The 13,817-nt window shown below is 45.1% G+C and overlaps 1 protein-coding gene across 2 annotated transcripts; it reads right to left on the bottom strand.

Moving 5' to 3' along the window:
• Window positions 1-2,709: 2,709 nt before the first annotated feature.
• On the bottom strand, window positions 2,710-12,812 carry kcna1b (potassium voltage-gated channel, shaker-related subfamily, member 1b). Of its 2 annotated transcripts, none has more exons than XM_072673238.1 (2): window positions 12,082-12,812; window positions 2,710-11,557 (listed from the first exon to the last, which is right to left on the bottom strand). In XM_072673238.1, the coding sequence occupies exon 2, from the start codon at window positions 11,348-11,350 to the stop codon at window positions 9,863-9,865; it is 1,488 nt and encodes a 495-aa protein (XP_072529339.1). In that variant the 5' UTR covers window positions 11,351-11,557; window positions 12,082-12,812; the 3' UTR covers window positions 2,710-9,862. The 2 variants fall into 2 exon arrangements, with proteins under 2 accessions (XP_072529339.1, XP_072529340.1); XM_072673239.1 differs by lacking the exon at window positions 12,082-12,812 and adding an exon at window positions 11,823-12,074.
• Between the last annotated feature and the right edge of the window lie 1,005 nt (window positions 12,813-13,817).

The raw sequence follows: 13,817 nt of genomic DNA, 5'->3' as shown, positions 1-13,817 counted from the left end.
AATGTTGTAGGGAGCTCGATTCAGGCAGCTGCTGCTGTTACACCAACATTTTGTATGACTGCTGGACTCTGGGCCCCAGTTGGGGATGATAGTGATCATCCAACATCCTGGAAATCTCCACATTGAACCCTCTCACTCTAAACAGCTCTCTCCATTTTTTAATGCAACAATTTATTTCTGCTGAAATTTGGACAACTGAGCAGAAACCATGGGTTGTCATGTTTGAAAATAACCGGACATGATTCTCAATGGTTACTCCAGTAGTTTTTCTTATAATATATAAGACATAATTATGTAGCATATATCTGTATCTGAATATAAATATAATATAAATCATATAAGAAAACTAGCATATGAACAGGAATCATTCACCTGTAACAGCCCACCTTTTTCAGGTAACCCTTCCGACCCTGCTCTCACATGGTGCTGCACGCTGGGACAGTGAGAGGGATCGGCCAGGGCGGTCCTGATCACATGTCTGACTATTTTAGAAAGCATGAGAGGCATCGCATTGTGAAAGAGTGCTCGACACGTCCTGTGCTGTCCAAGCTCACAGTGCAGCTTGAGTGTTGAGCTTTGTGGCCTGTTTTTCAGAAGACGCAGTGACTGGGCCTGGGAATGGCCAGGGGTTAATGATGGTGTGTTACTGTTCCTTATATAATTCCAACAAAAAATATAAATACAGTGTTTTTTCTTTCCGTTTACTCCAACTTCAATAATTTGGTTGATATATAGATATTTTATTATAGTGTAAATGATGTAAAAGTCATTTCCTCAATAACCAGAAAAGTTACCAACCCTGGTCCTGAAGATCTACCTCCCAGCCCTCCCAAGAGACGGCAGATAACTGAAACTTCAACAGCTGAACACCAAGTCTAATAAACCCCATTAATATCTGTTAACAGATTAGTGCAGTGGTCTTCAGCCTTCCTCCTGGAGAACTACTAGTGATGGCAAATCCAGGTCCAGAAAGTAAAAGTCCAACTGCCTGGACACCTCATTCAATCACTCAGAGACCTCTGATAGCAGTGATTAGTAAGATCAAGAAAAGTGGATTAGGGTTGGATCCAAAGCCTTGAGAAGCAGGGCTGACAATGCCAGGTCCAGACAGTAAAAATCCACCCCAGGTTTTTGTTCCATCTGCTTGGACCATTCAGCCAATCGAGGACTTCTGATGGCAGTAGCAAGTAGGATCAGGAGAGGTGGATTAGGGTTGGATCCAAAGCCTTGAGAAGCAGTGATTCAGGTCCAGAAAGTAGAAAGAAATCCACCCCAGGTTTGAATCCCACCTGCTAGGCCAGCTCTGCTCAGGCTTAGTAAATATCCACCCTGGCTTAGCTGGCCAGACAGGTGGAACCAAATTCTGGGGCAGATTTCTATTTTCTGGACCTGGAATTGCCATCACTGCTTCTCAAGGCTTTGGATGCAACCCTAATCCACCTACCCTGGTCTTACTTACTACTGCCATCAGAAGTCCTCGATTGGCTGAATGAATGGGGTGCCCAGACAGGTGGAACAAAATCATGGGGTGGATTTTTACAGCACTGCTTCTCAAGGCTTTGGTTCCAACCCTAATCCACTTTTCCTGATCCTACTAATCGCTGCTATCAGAGGTCTCTGAGTGATTGAATGAGGTGTCCAGGCAGTTGGACTTTTACTTTCTGGACCTGGATTTGCCATCACTAGTAGTTCTCCAGGAGGAAGGCTGAAGATCACTGCACTAATCTGTCTGAGGATATTAATGGGGTTAATTGTTCAGCTGTTGACAGAAAGTTTCAGTGATCTGTTGTCTTTGTGGCCACTTAAGGTCAGTTACAGTATTATGGGCTTGCACACAACGGCAAACAGAAATATGGGCAAGCATTGCCCGTATTCATTGATCAGCCATAACATTAGTAACATCTGCTGTCACAACAGCTCTGACCATTCGAGGCATGGACTCCACAAGACCTCTGAAGGCGTCCTGCTATGGTATCTGTGGCACCAAGACTAACTAACGTTAGCAGCAGATCCTTTAATAAGTCCTGTAAGTTGGGAGGTGGGCGGGGCCTCCATGAGCACCTCCAATGAGCTTTAGGTGCCCATGACCCTGTTGCCGGTTCACCGGTTGTCCTTCCTTGGAGCTCTTTTGGTATGTACCGCATACACTGCATACCACTGCCTGATGTGGTCTGGATGTCGTCTAGAACGTCACCGTTTTTCACTTTTTGGCAAAATTTGAATCTTTACACTGCTTTCAGATTCCATGATGAACGGACCAATAGGAATTGTCCAAAATGGCTTTGAATGAAATTATGAATTAAATTATTTTTACATTTCTTCCATTAAAAGTTAAAATTTTTTTTGCTTCCTGTTAAGTTAAGATTTTTGGAGATATGAGGTCAGCGCACCTGGGTTAACCCCTTCAACAGCCTATGGCCCACCGGTGGGCTTAAAGTGTACTTACAAACTTCTAATATCAAACAGAGGTCCCTGCAGTTACTCAGTAATACACCTTAGTGTGTAATAAGCCTGCATAAGGGGTTAACCCATTATTCCTAATCCATAAATAAACCCAAAAACACAACAGTGTGCAGAGCAGAGACCCCGGAGCTGACTTCAGCCCTTTGGAGACCCCTGGTCTAAGACCTCGTCTTGCTGAACGGCTTCAGATCACACTGAATTTATTGGGGTTTTGTTTTAGAAAACAAACAAAGTAAAGATCAAATCTTCAGATATATTTCTGTATTTATTGATATGGATGCGGAGTATGATGGAGAGTAGACAGGAGATGGACATCCTTGCATAGATCATAGACTATGCCTTCACCAGCATATGATGAAACAGAATACGCTGCTGCAGGATCCTGCATGTTTGACAGCATGACTCAGAAACATGGAATTAAGGAACGTACAATATAAGAACAACATCCAAAAACAACAGAGTCCGAAATAAGGTTCACATACAGAAGTCAGTCTAATTTTAATGTGTGTGTGTGTGTGTGTGTGTGTAAGTATGTAGCTATATATGGAAAAGAGATCTGGATGTTGCGCACACACACACTAAGTAATGATGATGTACTTCTTTGCCATGAATAAAAATCTGACTATAATAATAATATTAATAATAATAATAATAATAATAATAATAATCATCAATAATTTGGCAGAAATCCTAAAGCAAATGAGGGCAGACATGAAAGTGCTGAGGCAGATTTTGATCTTATCCTTTGAATTATTTGGATCATGCAGTTCTTTGTTTTCATCATGCACACTTGTTGATTTAAGCAGTTAAATGAACACATTAAAGCTCACCAAAGTGCTGGAATAGAACATGGACTCGGGTTGGGTGAGTGCTGAAGGACGTGATGGATGTGATGCTTTGCAGCCTGTAATGACCCGGAAATGTAGTTCAGTACTTTGAGTACAGTCCCATTACAAACAGAAACCCAAAACTCATCACTCTGCTGCTGTACTTTACAGGACTTCTCCGCATCTCCAGAAGATAAGATAAGATGAATCGGCTGCAAGACTGATGCGTACCTCCTTACAGTATGTATTTTGAAGATATCTATGATGTATTTTGTATTATTGTTCTTAACAGTGACCAACAGTAACGCTAACCAAACAAAGAGCAGAATCGAGGGGGAGCTCAATCCATCCATCACACTCGATGGAGATTCATTGGCTTCAATGCAGTAGTTTCTCCTTATTCTCCCGTAAAAAGGTTCAGAAAACACTGACATTCTTTGAAACCTCAGTAATAAAGCTTACATATAGTCATCAGAACTGATTAGAAAAGATTAGAAAAACAGAAAAAAAAGAACTGACATATAAGACATAGACGTTTTAGTACATAACCAACCCAGCGCAGTGCAGCCGAACTGTTTATAGTAGACAAGCAATCAAATATAAAGAAAAAATTATATTATATTAAAGAAAAAGGCCGGTATTGTTCTTTTCTCCTCAGCAGTAAATAAGTGATGCTTGTTTTTCTATGAAAATAAGTTTCCGTATATAATATTCAATATCATACAGTACTGTGCAAAAGTCTCATAGGCACCTGAGCGTACCTGGGCAGTAAATGGTTTTTCATTTGTCAACTTTACGAACATTAGAATAAATGCAAACAACTACATATTTGACACACTTCCAGCCTTATTGAACACTAAGGTGTGTTACTCTGTAACCACATGGACTTCTGTTCAACTTCTCTGGTAAGAGACGTTTCAGCCTGCCAGTGGACCCCAGGCTTTTTAAGGGGTTAAGCATTTCCAAAAAATAAAAGGCCAGCATTCCCAGTTTCCATCCAATGACTAATTTATCTAATCCGAAACAGTGTCTGAAGTTCACAGAACAGAGAAGTCAGAGGCCCGACTTTCCAGATTTTCACTTTAGACATAATACCTACATAACATGTTCGTGTCAGGCCTGTACGGGCAGCCCAACTCAAAACCAGGAGGTTTTGGTCTTGGGTTCCATGTTGACCACATATGGATGCCCACCAGGGTCCGTGAAGGGTTGAGGGGTTAAACATGGGCCCTGTCTGGGTTGCACACTGCACATGGAGACCTGGATGGGAAACCCACTCAGAGCCCATGCCCACCTGGAACCCACCTAGATCCACCAATATTGTGTCCAATTTTTATTTTTTTTGCTTTATATATACAATAAGGGGTTAACCCATTATTCCTAACCCAGAAATAAACCCAAAAAGGTCCCTGCAGTTACTGAGTAACACACCTTAGTGTGTAATAAGCCTGTGTTCTGCATTAAGAGGTTAAACCATTATTCCTAACCCATAAATAAACCCAAAAACACATATTCACCCCACATATGGATGCCCACCAGGGTCCGTGATGGGTGCAAGAGGGGTTAAACATGGGCCCGTCTGGGTTGCACACTGCGCATGGGGACCTGGATGGGACCAACATGAGATTAAAGTGGGCTGTAACAATGGGGCATGTACAAACCCACTCAGAGCCCATGCCCACCTGGAACCCACCTAGATCCACCCACATTGTGTCCAATTTTAATTTTTTTGCTTGAAAGCAATGATATCAATAATTTTACAGACTAACTATTGACTGTTCACCCCTGTACTCTCTACTGCATTTATGTTTATTTGTATTTATTCCGTTCTGTTGAGTTTAAGGGTAAAAACACACTCGTTTGAAACGAGTTTCATGGCCTAAGACTTTTGCGCAGCGCTGCATGTGGCTTAAAATTGTGCAACATCATAGTAAGTAAATCAATGGCTATTTCATAGAATCTCATTGAGTTAGAGCTCGTGTTAAATTATGACCCATGACATTTGCGTCCGTTTTTTTTAAAAGCTCTATAAAAACAAACAAAGAAACTTTCTCTATAGAAAGAAATGCTAGAAAATGATTCTAGAAATGATTTAAAGGTCTTTTTTTTTCAAGATTAGTAACATTTTAGCCCACTTGTATCATTTCAAGCAAAGAACAGAGAAAGATAAAACAATCTCTGTCAATAAGATGTGATTTAATGAGGAATATTTCTGGAAGCGATCACAGTTTTCTTTTTTTATTTGTTTGTTTGTTTATTTTTTCACTTCTGTCACATGTTCCTATCCTGGTATAGTACTTGCTTAGTATTCAGTAATGCTTTACACACTGTAAAGGGAGAAAAAGAGAGATTTTTTTGGTCCCCTGGATTAGTTACCATGGTTTATAAAAAATATATAGACTCAAATTTAACCTACTCTTAAGTAAATGGTGTTACTCTGGTATGGAAATGTACAGAACATGCTCATGGTACACACCAGTGTCGGGTTATGCTATCCTGGGATCTTCTGAAATAGCCCAATAACAAATTTTCATGCTGTTTATTTCTTACCGTTCTTTTTTTTTATCAGAATATCTACAGCAATGTTTAAAACCCATAAAACCCATAATCCCACAAAGTACCTCTAGGAACCTTTCCAGGAACTGTTCCATTTTTTTTCTCAGAAGTAGGTCTTAAAGCTATCGGTTGTACTTGTAAGAACCCATAAATTCACAGAAGGTCCAAAGTCCAACATGCATGATAACTATATAATACTGTATGACTTGTTCTTATAGAGTCTGCAGGACTGGTCGGTTAGTTTCTCAGATAGTTCACTATGTATATGGATAAATACACCTATTTGGTCTGGGCAGTATGTTGATAATCCTGGCAGTGTTCAAACGCTAAAGACAGAACCCTCCATGTGCACTGTCTGTTCGTTAAAAAGTACCATCCACTGCTCCCCAATCTCTTATTTCCTTCCAGATGTGATTCAGTACTACTGTTTGAGCAACTCTTGGAGCAAACTGGCAGTTACGGACGGTGGGTGTGTTCTCTAAAAGCTGTTGTCAGCACTTTTGTTCAGCTCCCGTGTTGATTTCCTGTGCAAAAGACTGTGGTTCTTGACCTTGGGGGAATGCCTAGCTGGATGTTAAGCTTCTGGGTTTCACAAACACTCCATACGTGACCACACTGAGGTAGACAAACACATAAAAAGGCTCATTATGGTATGACATGACAAAGCAAAAACAAATCAAGTGAAATGAATGAATAATTAATAATAATGGACAGCGAAAGAGATGAAAAATAGATATTTCTAATTCTTCTCTGTACAACGGTGACTGTTTCTGTTTCGGAGATGAAGGTTTCTATATACAAGGACTTGAAGGGGCAGATCCTGAAATATCCTACACTGTAGTCCCACCCTGTTCCTGCTTTTCCTCGCAACAGTCTGCATTCTCAATCAATATGTCATCACTTTCCATGCACTGAGTATTCCACCGTACAGCCACAGACATACCCCCACTGTCTAGATGTGCATCGGTTTGCACTACGGCAGTCTGTATGATACTCCGATGGGTCCTGGACTATGCATCATACAGTAGGTTAAAAGGAGCTGCACAGTAAAATTGATGCTATTGTACATGGAGGCACTTTTAACAGTTGTGTCAGTTAGAGGGTTAAAGGCACTATACGCGAACAAAAACAGAGGGTTTGAATGAGTGTATCTTCGAAGTCGTTAAAGATACACTAAGTAATATTTTTCTCGTGGTTTGAAACTTTACACTGTAGACCGGACTGAATGCGATGGTAAATGCGCTGTAAAATCAAGAATGCTTGTCATGAAATCGGCGATTTCCTTTCATGTTTTGCATTTCCAGCCTATGGAGTTCTATGCGGCAGTGTTCTATCCTTTACTATCCTTTAATAGACTGGATAAGACCTGTGGGTAGCCTTTGGGGAAGGGTATCAGTTATCTATATACTCTGGTAGACTATCATATTAAACCATTGATAGTTGAATGCTGGCAGCTCTGGGATCGAGAGCTTTCCCCTACTGGTCCTTCTTTGGACTGAGAAACCGTGTGGTCTAATTTAAGCCATCAAAAATCGACGCCATATACACTTTCAAAAATAAAGGCACTACAAGAGGTTCTTTTAGCGAGGCCATAGAAGAGCCACTTTAGGTTCCATAAAGAACCATTTTTGTAATAGAGATGTGATCTTAAAACTGACATTTGCATCAACAGAACGTTTTCTGGGTCTTTTAAAGGTTCAATGACAAACCAAACCAAAAGTGGTTCTTCTACTGCATCACTCAAAGAACCATGTGTAGCACCTTTATTGTTTAGAGTGTAGGAGATACCAAATGACACTTTTTCGAGTTATTTTTTGCAATATTTGTAACTCAGCACCTGCTATGTTTATCCATATGTTCTGGGAGTGTCCCGAAGTAGCAGACATATGGATTTCTACAGTAGATAGATTATCTAAATTACTTTTACTTTTCTCACCCAATTTATAAGGCCAAATACCCAATCCCCATTCATGCGAACTCCCCCAATCACTGGCAACGTCCCAACACTAAGTGGGTGAAGACTAGCACATGTGAATGCAGCCACCGCCTCTTTTCCATCCGCCGCTGATGCAGCATCGCTAGGCAGCCAGCGCAGTCTGAGGAAAGCCAGGCTCCCCAGCTCCGATACAACAGCTAACAGACACCTGTGCTGACGAACATCACACTGGGAGCGATGTGGGGAGGAAGTGCCATCGCCCCACCCCTGAAAGAGCCAGGACAGTCGTGCTCCCTCTGGCTCTGGCTGCTGATGGCAAGCAGCATGACCCGGGATTTGAACCAGTGAACCTCAAATATCAGTGGCAGTGCTTTAGTCCACTGGACAAATTTTCTTTAATAAAGCCAAGGATGTTACGGGCAGGTTTTACAGCTACCCAGAAATAGATGTACAACTAATGGATTTCCCCTCAGTGTTTTTAGCTATGAAATTTTGGATCTCTAGTGTGCAAAAATATAGTTTGACGGGAATATCTAACAGCTAAATTTAACTTATATGAATCTATCCAAGACTTTTTGTATTCAGTTGAATTTGTTTTTGTTTACTGTTTGCTTGTTTTGATTATTGAATTTGTTCCTAATAATGTATGTAACTGTCTTGCCACCCCTCCCCTACCCCTACCCCTCCATTCCTCTGTTTCTAAATGTGTAAAAAGCAAAAAATGAAGTGCAGTGCTCGATCAGCTCAGGCTGGAAGAGTAATATGAATGCATTAGTGTGTACTTTTACCATTACGAAATGTATTAGTATTAGTATTAGTATTAGACCAGTTCATAAATGGTATGTTTAAGCTTGTTGACGATGGCAGGCATTAGGAACCCTAGGAAAAACCTAATTAGTGTACCCTTAAATACTGGGTGCATCATTTACAAGTTGATGATATTTGTCTGGTAACTGTCGTCCCAATAACCTGCGGGTTTGCGGGTCTGTCACCTCCATGCCCTGTTGACTGTAGATACTGTAATACTGTTTGGAGTGTACTGACATTTTTTTTACGAAATGTCATCTGGATATCTTGGGAATCGATACGCTGTTGGAGTCGGCACATATCCCTTTTGTTAATCTACAAATACATACAAACCTATCTCAATTTGTTAATACTGATGTCATGCACTAATTATACCAGGATACACAGTACCTGAGTCAAGTAGGCCTCAATGCTTCATAGTTGACATGCCACGATCTCCATAATGAACTGCTCCAACCTTAAGATTAAACATTCATCTCATAAATGCTTTTTTTTTTTTAAATAATCTAGACCAGGAACAATAAATAATAACCATTGCACTTTTGGTGAAACCAAATGAGAGAAAATCTGAGGGCATAAATAAATAATAAAAAAGAAAAAAAAGAAAAAGAAAGAAATGAATGAGGTAATGTTTGTGCATGCCGATATAAAAAAACAAACAAACAAACAAACAAACAAAAAAAAACAATATTTTAACATGCGTAAAAACCCCCAAACACCATGTGCTGTCTCACATGGCATTGGGTCTTATGGGGCAAAAAGTCGTAGCATCTGCGGGAGAAATAGCAGCATTGCAGATGTCTTTCACAAAAGTGCCACCTGTCCAGCAAGAATCGTCAGAGCAGGGACTGGAAACCATGCTTTTCCTGTTACAATAAGGTGCCTCTAACCTGCTCAGTAGAGCTCAAGATGTAACATGGCATAGCTCCCACAAGCAGACCCCATATCAGTATCTGCAGATGCTCTAGAAGGTCCTGATGCACGTTCCTGGATGCTGTGCGCAAGGTGTGTTATATGAAAAATCCGTGTGTCGTCGTTTCTGCGGTCACGGAGTCTCCCGTATTGTCATAGAATGCAGTCTTTGAAAGCACTGTCTCTTTATTTTTGACAATCTATCTGAAGCTGAATGCCTGTAGAAGTATCCCTTGCTGTGAATGTAGGGTAAAGCATATGCAATGCAACAACGCATTGCATAGATAAAGCATTCTGGTAAGATTAACACTCTGGGTGCAGCCGAGATGGCCTCTTGCTCCTCCAAGATGGGACTGGAGCGTTACACATCTGTTAGAAGCTTCCCCTTGTTCACACAGTTCTGGTTCATGACAGTGCAGTTCCCAGTTCTCAGGTTGGCCTCTCGAAAATTGTCAATGCTGTTGTTCATGTCCTCGTCAATCTCTACGTACTCCGACTTGCTGACGATAGACGAACTACGCCGGCTGGAGCTGGAGTCGGTGGCAATGTTGGGATTGCTCACGTTGAGGAGCTGCGCCTGCTCCTCTCCTTCAGTCTCTCTGTGGTAGAAGTAGTTGAAGTTGGACACAATCACGGGCACCGGGAGCGCGATGGTCAGCACGCCGGCGATGGCGCACAGGGAGCCCACGATTTTGCCCCCGATGGTCACGGGGTACATGTCCCCGTAGCCCACAGTGGTCATGGAGACCACGGCCCACCAGAAGGCGTCCGGGATGCTCGTGAAGAAGGACTCCTTCTCCTCGGCCTCGGCGAAGTAGACGGCGCTGGAGAACAGGATGACCCCGATGAAGAGGAAGAAGATGAGCAGGCCCAGCTCACGCATGCTGGCCTTCAAGGTCTGGCCCAAAATCTGCAGCCCTTTGGAGTGCCTGGACAGTTTGAAGATCCTGAACACCCTGACCAGACGGATGACCCTGAGGATGGCCAGGGATGTGGCCTGCTCTCCCCCTCCTTTCGGTTCGTGCCCTTCCTCCGAATCATCTGCTAGCTCCGTGCCGAGTGTGATAAAGTAGGGTATGATGGCCACCACATCGATCGTGTTCATCATGTTTTTGAAGTAGGCTGCCTTGCTTGGGCACGCAAAGAATCTCACAATCAACTCGAAGGAGAACCAGATGATGCAGAGCGTCTCCACGATGAAGAAGGGGTCCGTGAGAACATTTGGCTTGTAATAGATTGTGCTGTTCCCTATCGTTTGTAGCCGTCCGTGCGGGTCCTCCTTGAGCTCTGGCAGTGTCTCCAGGCAGAATATGACGATGGATATTAGAATGACCATGACGGACACGATGGCGATGCCGCGTGCCGGACCCGAGCTCTCGGGATGCTCGAACAGGAGCCAAATTTGCCGCTGGAACTCATTCTCTGGCAGTGGGCGCTCTTCCTCACGTATGAAGCCCTCGTCTTCCCTGAACTTCTCCATGGCCTCCACGCCAAGCTCGTAAAACTTAATCTCCTCTGAGAACATATCCAAAGGAACATTCACGGGTCTCCGCAGCCGTCCTCCGGACTGGTAGTAGTAGAGGATGGCGTCGAAGCTGGGGCGATTCCTGTCGAAGAAGTACTCGTTCCTCAGCGGGTCAAAGTAGCGCATCCTCTTTTTGGGGTTGCCCAGCAGCGTGTCCGGGAACTGGGCAAGCGTCTTGAGCTGGGTCTCGAAGCGCAAGCCGGATATGTTGATGACCACGCGTTCGCAGCACTCGTGCTCGTCATGCTCGGCGGCGTAGGACTCCTGGGGGTGGCCCGCCAGAGCCGAGCTCTCGTCCAAGTGGTCCCCTGCCACCACTGTCATCGCGGAGCTCAGACCAGCAGCGCCGCAGGACAGGCTGGGGTCGGGCGCGCGCTCATGCAGCTTCTCGCCTCACCTCGCCTCCGCTCTCCAAGGCTCAAGCTGGCATCGGAAGGGAGCTTGTCGTGCCGCTTCCTCTGCGCTCACCCTTCCACCGCTTCATGTCCCCAGTCTCCGGTGGAGTGCTGCATCACCTCTCTTCGCTCACCACTCCAGAGAGAAAGACAGAGACAGAGAGACAGAGACAGAGAGAGAGACAGGGAGAGAGGAAGGTGACTGACCGGACATCTAAGGGGTTATTTCATAGAGATCAAAGGCAGATCTATGCATTTCCTCTCCTATTGCCTACAAAGAGACGGCAAATGCTGCGACGGCTAAAATGCGCATCAGATGAGATCAGAACTCCATTAAGGGAAACCAGAGCAGCCTCTCAGATCCAACACACACACACATACACAAACATAGAGATACACACCTACATTCCTCGGTGCGCAGTCGTTATGCACCAGCGTTCAAGTTTCACACTGCTGCCCATCTTCATACTGCAAAATCCTCATATCTCACCCATCTTCCAGCACACACTGACTGCTGCTATACTAATCCACAACACTGTGCCTGGTGAGTCTGCGGCAACACGGCTCTCCTAGGGAGCTTCTAAGGCACCGAGAAGAATCCGAATCCAAGAATGCCTCTAAACAACTGCCTCTAATGCCTCTTCCCAGATATGATCTTACCTATGGTGATCTGTTAAGGGCTTCCGTGGGGGGTCTCGAGCTTGGGGGTGGGGGGTGGGGGTCCAACTTTGGCTTCAGTGTGCTCCACCAGCCTTTTTCCTTTCCTCCTTGAAGGACGACCAGACGTCCAGGCTCGACCAGCCAGGTTCCCGTCGTTACCAGTCAGTCCACCGTTGCCCTGTACAGTCCGAGCCAGTGTGTGGGCAAATCTCGCAAACCTCCACACCGGGGTGTGTTTACCATCACGCTGAAGGACGCGGAGACCAGTTAAGGAGGGGAACGGAGGGGAGGGGAGGGGAGGGGGGTAAGAGTGTAAAAGTGACCAGCACCAAACCTCCAGAGCTCTTTCTCTCTCTCTTTCTTTCTAGGTGTCCATCGAGTGCTGCTCCTGCGCTCCGAGCGTAAAGCGCGTCTGCCGCTGCCCAGCGCGAGGAAGGTCGAAAGAAGAGGCGGTGGGGATGATGATGATGATGATGATGGTGATGATGATGGTGGTGGTGGTGGTGGTGTTGTTGTTGGTGTGATGGAGAGAAGGAGGAAGAGGGAGAGAGAAAGGAGGGGGGTGCATTAGCTAGCGGTCGAGGTGCCGCATCAGCAGGACTAGGGGGTTATGGAGGGAGGAAGCTTTGCGCGTGTGGGTCGACGTCCAGAAAAACGAAAAACGCGGACGAGCCGAGACGCAGCGGACGCGCGTGGGAGGAATTGGGGGGCTGCGCGAGTGGCAGAGAGCTCCGTGAACATGTGAAAAAAGCACACTGCAGGTTTTCATACGAGCTAGAGAGAGAGAGAGAGAGAGAGGGCGAGAGAGAGAGAGGGAGGGAGGGAGAGGGAAAGGGAAGTGTGTGTGTGTGTGTGTGTGTGTGGGGAGGAGGGGAGGGGACGGGAGGGGAGGAGGGGGGTGTAGCTGGTTTCAGCGCAATGCAGACGGTCTGTACCAGCATGCGCCCCTACGAGCGCTTTTTCCAAGAGGACGCAGAGAAACGCACGATGGTCGTTGCGTGTGGAGGTGTGGAGGTCCTCCTCCGCCCGATCTGATCCGCTGTGCTGTCCGGCTGACGCGCTCTCGTGGGATGGGAGATCCCAAAGGTGCAAAGGTGGCGTTCTCAGTGTTGCACCAGTGCTGTTTGGTTGGTGCAGATGTCTCGTGCCAAAGTGTTGCAGCACAGAATGGTCACAATGGTCCCAGCTAGGTCCTCCTCCACATTCAGTGGCTGAAGGACACTTTGGAGGCTTCAGTGCTTCAGTGCACTCTGCTACCAGAGGAGGCAGGAGGAGGTGGACGTCGACTGTTGTGAGAGGAAGAGGAGGAGGAGGAGGAGGAGGAGGAGGAAGGGGGGAAGGTCAACGTGGAAAGGGCAGGCAGGCACTTGGGCTCTGCTCAAGTGGGTCGGTGGATCACCTTGACTTTGCGGATCAGCTACGTAATCGTAAACTGCACCAGATATTGCACACAGTGCTACAGTAGTAGTGATTATACACCGATCAGCCATAACATTAGTACCACCTGACTAATATTGAGTAGGTTCCTCTTGTGCCGCCACAACAGATCTGACCTTGGACCTCACAAGACCGTAGAAGAAGGCGTCCTGCTGTGGTATCTGTGGCACCGGGACTAACTAGACTAACGTTAGCAGCAGATCCTTTAATAAGTCCTGTAAGGTGTGAGGTGGGCGGAGCCTCCATGAGCATCAGTGATCCCTAGTTGCCAGATCACCGGGTGTCCTTCCTTGGAGCAC

The sequence above is a fragment of the Salminus brasiliensis genome, chromosome 2, assembly GCF_030463535.1.
Source record: "Salminus brasiliensis chromosome 2, fSalBra1.hap2, whole genome shotgun sequence".
NCBI classification, from domain to species: Eukaryota; Metazoa; Chordata; class Actinopteri; order Characiformes; family Bryconidae; genus Salminus; species Salminus brasiliensis.
Note: the sequence above shows the minus strand (reverse complement) of the source record. Positions and strands in the feature narration are given on the sequence as shown.

Excerpts from the sequence above, each read along its gene's own strand:
- kcna1b (XM_072673238.1), bottom strand. The coding sequence starts at position 11,350 with ATGACAGTGGTGGCAGGGGACCACTTGGACGAGAGCTCGGCTCTGGCG.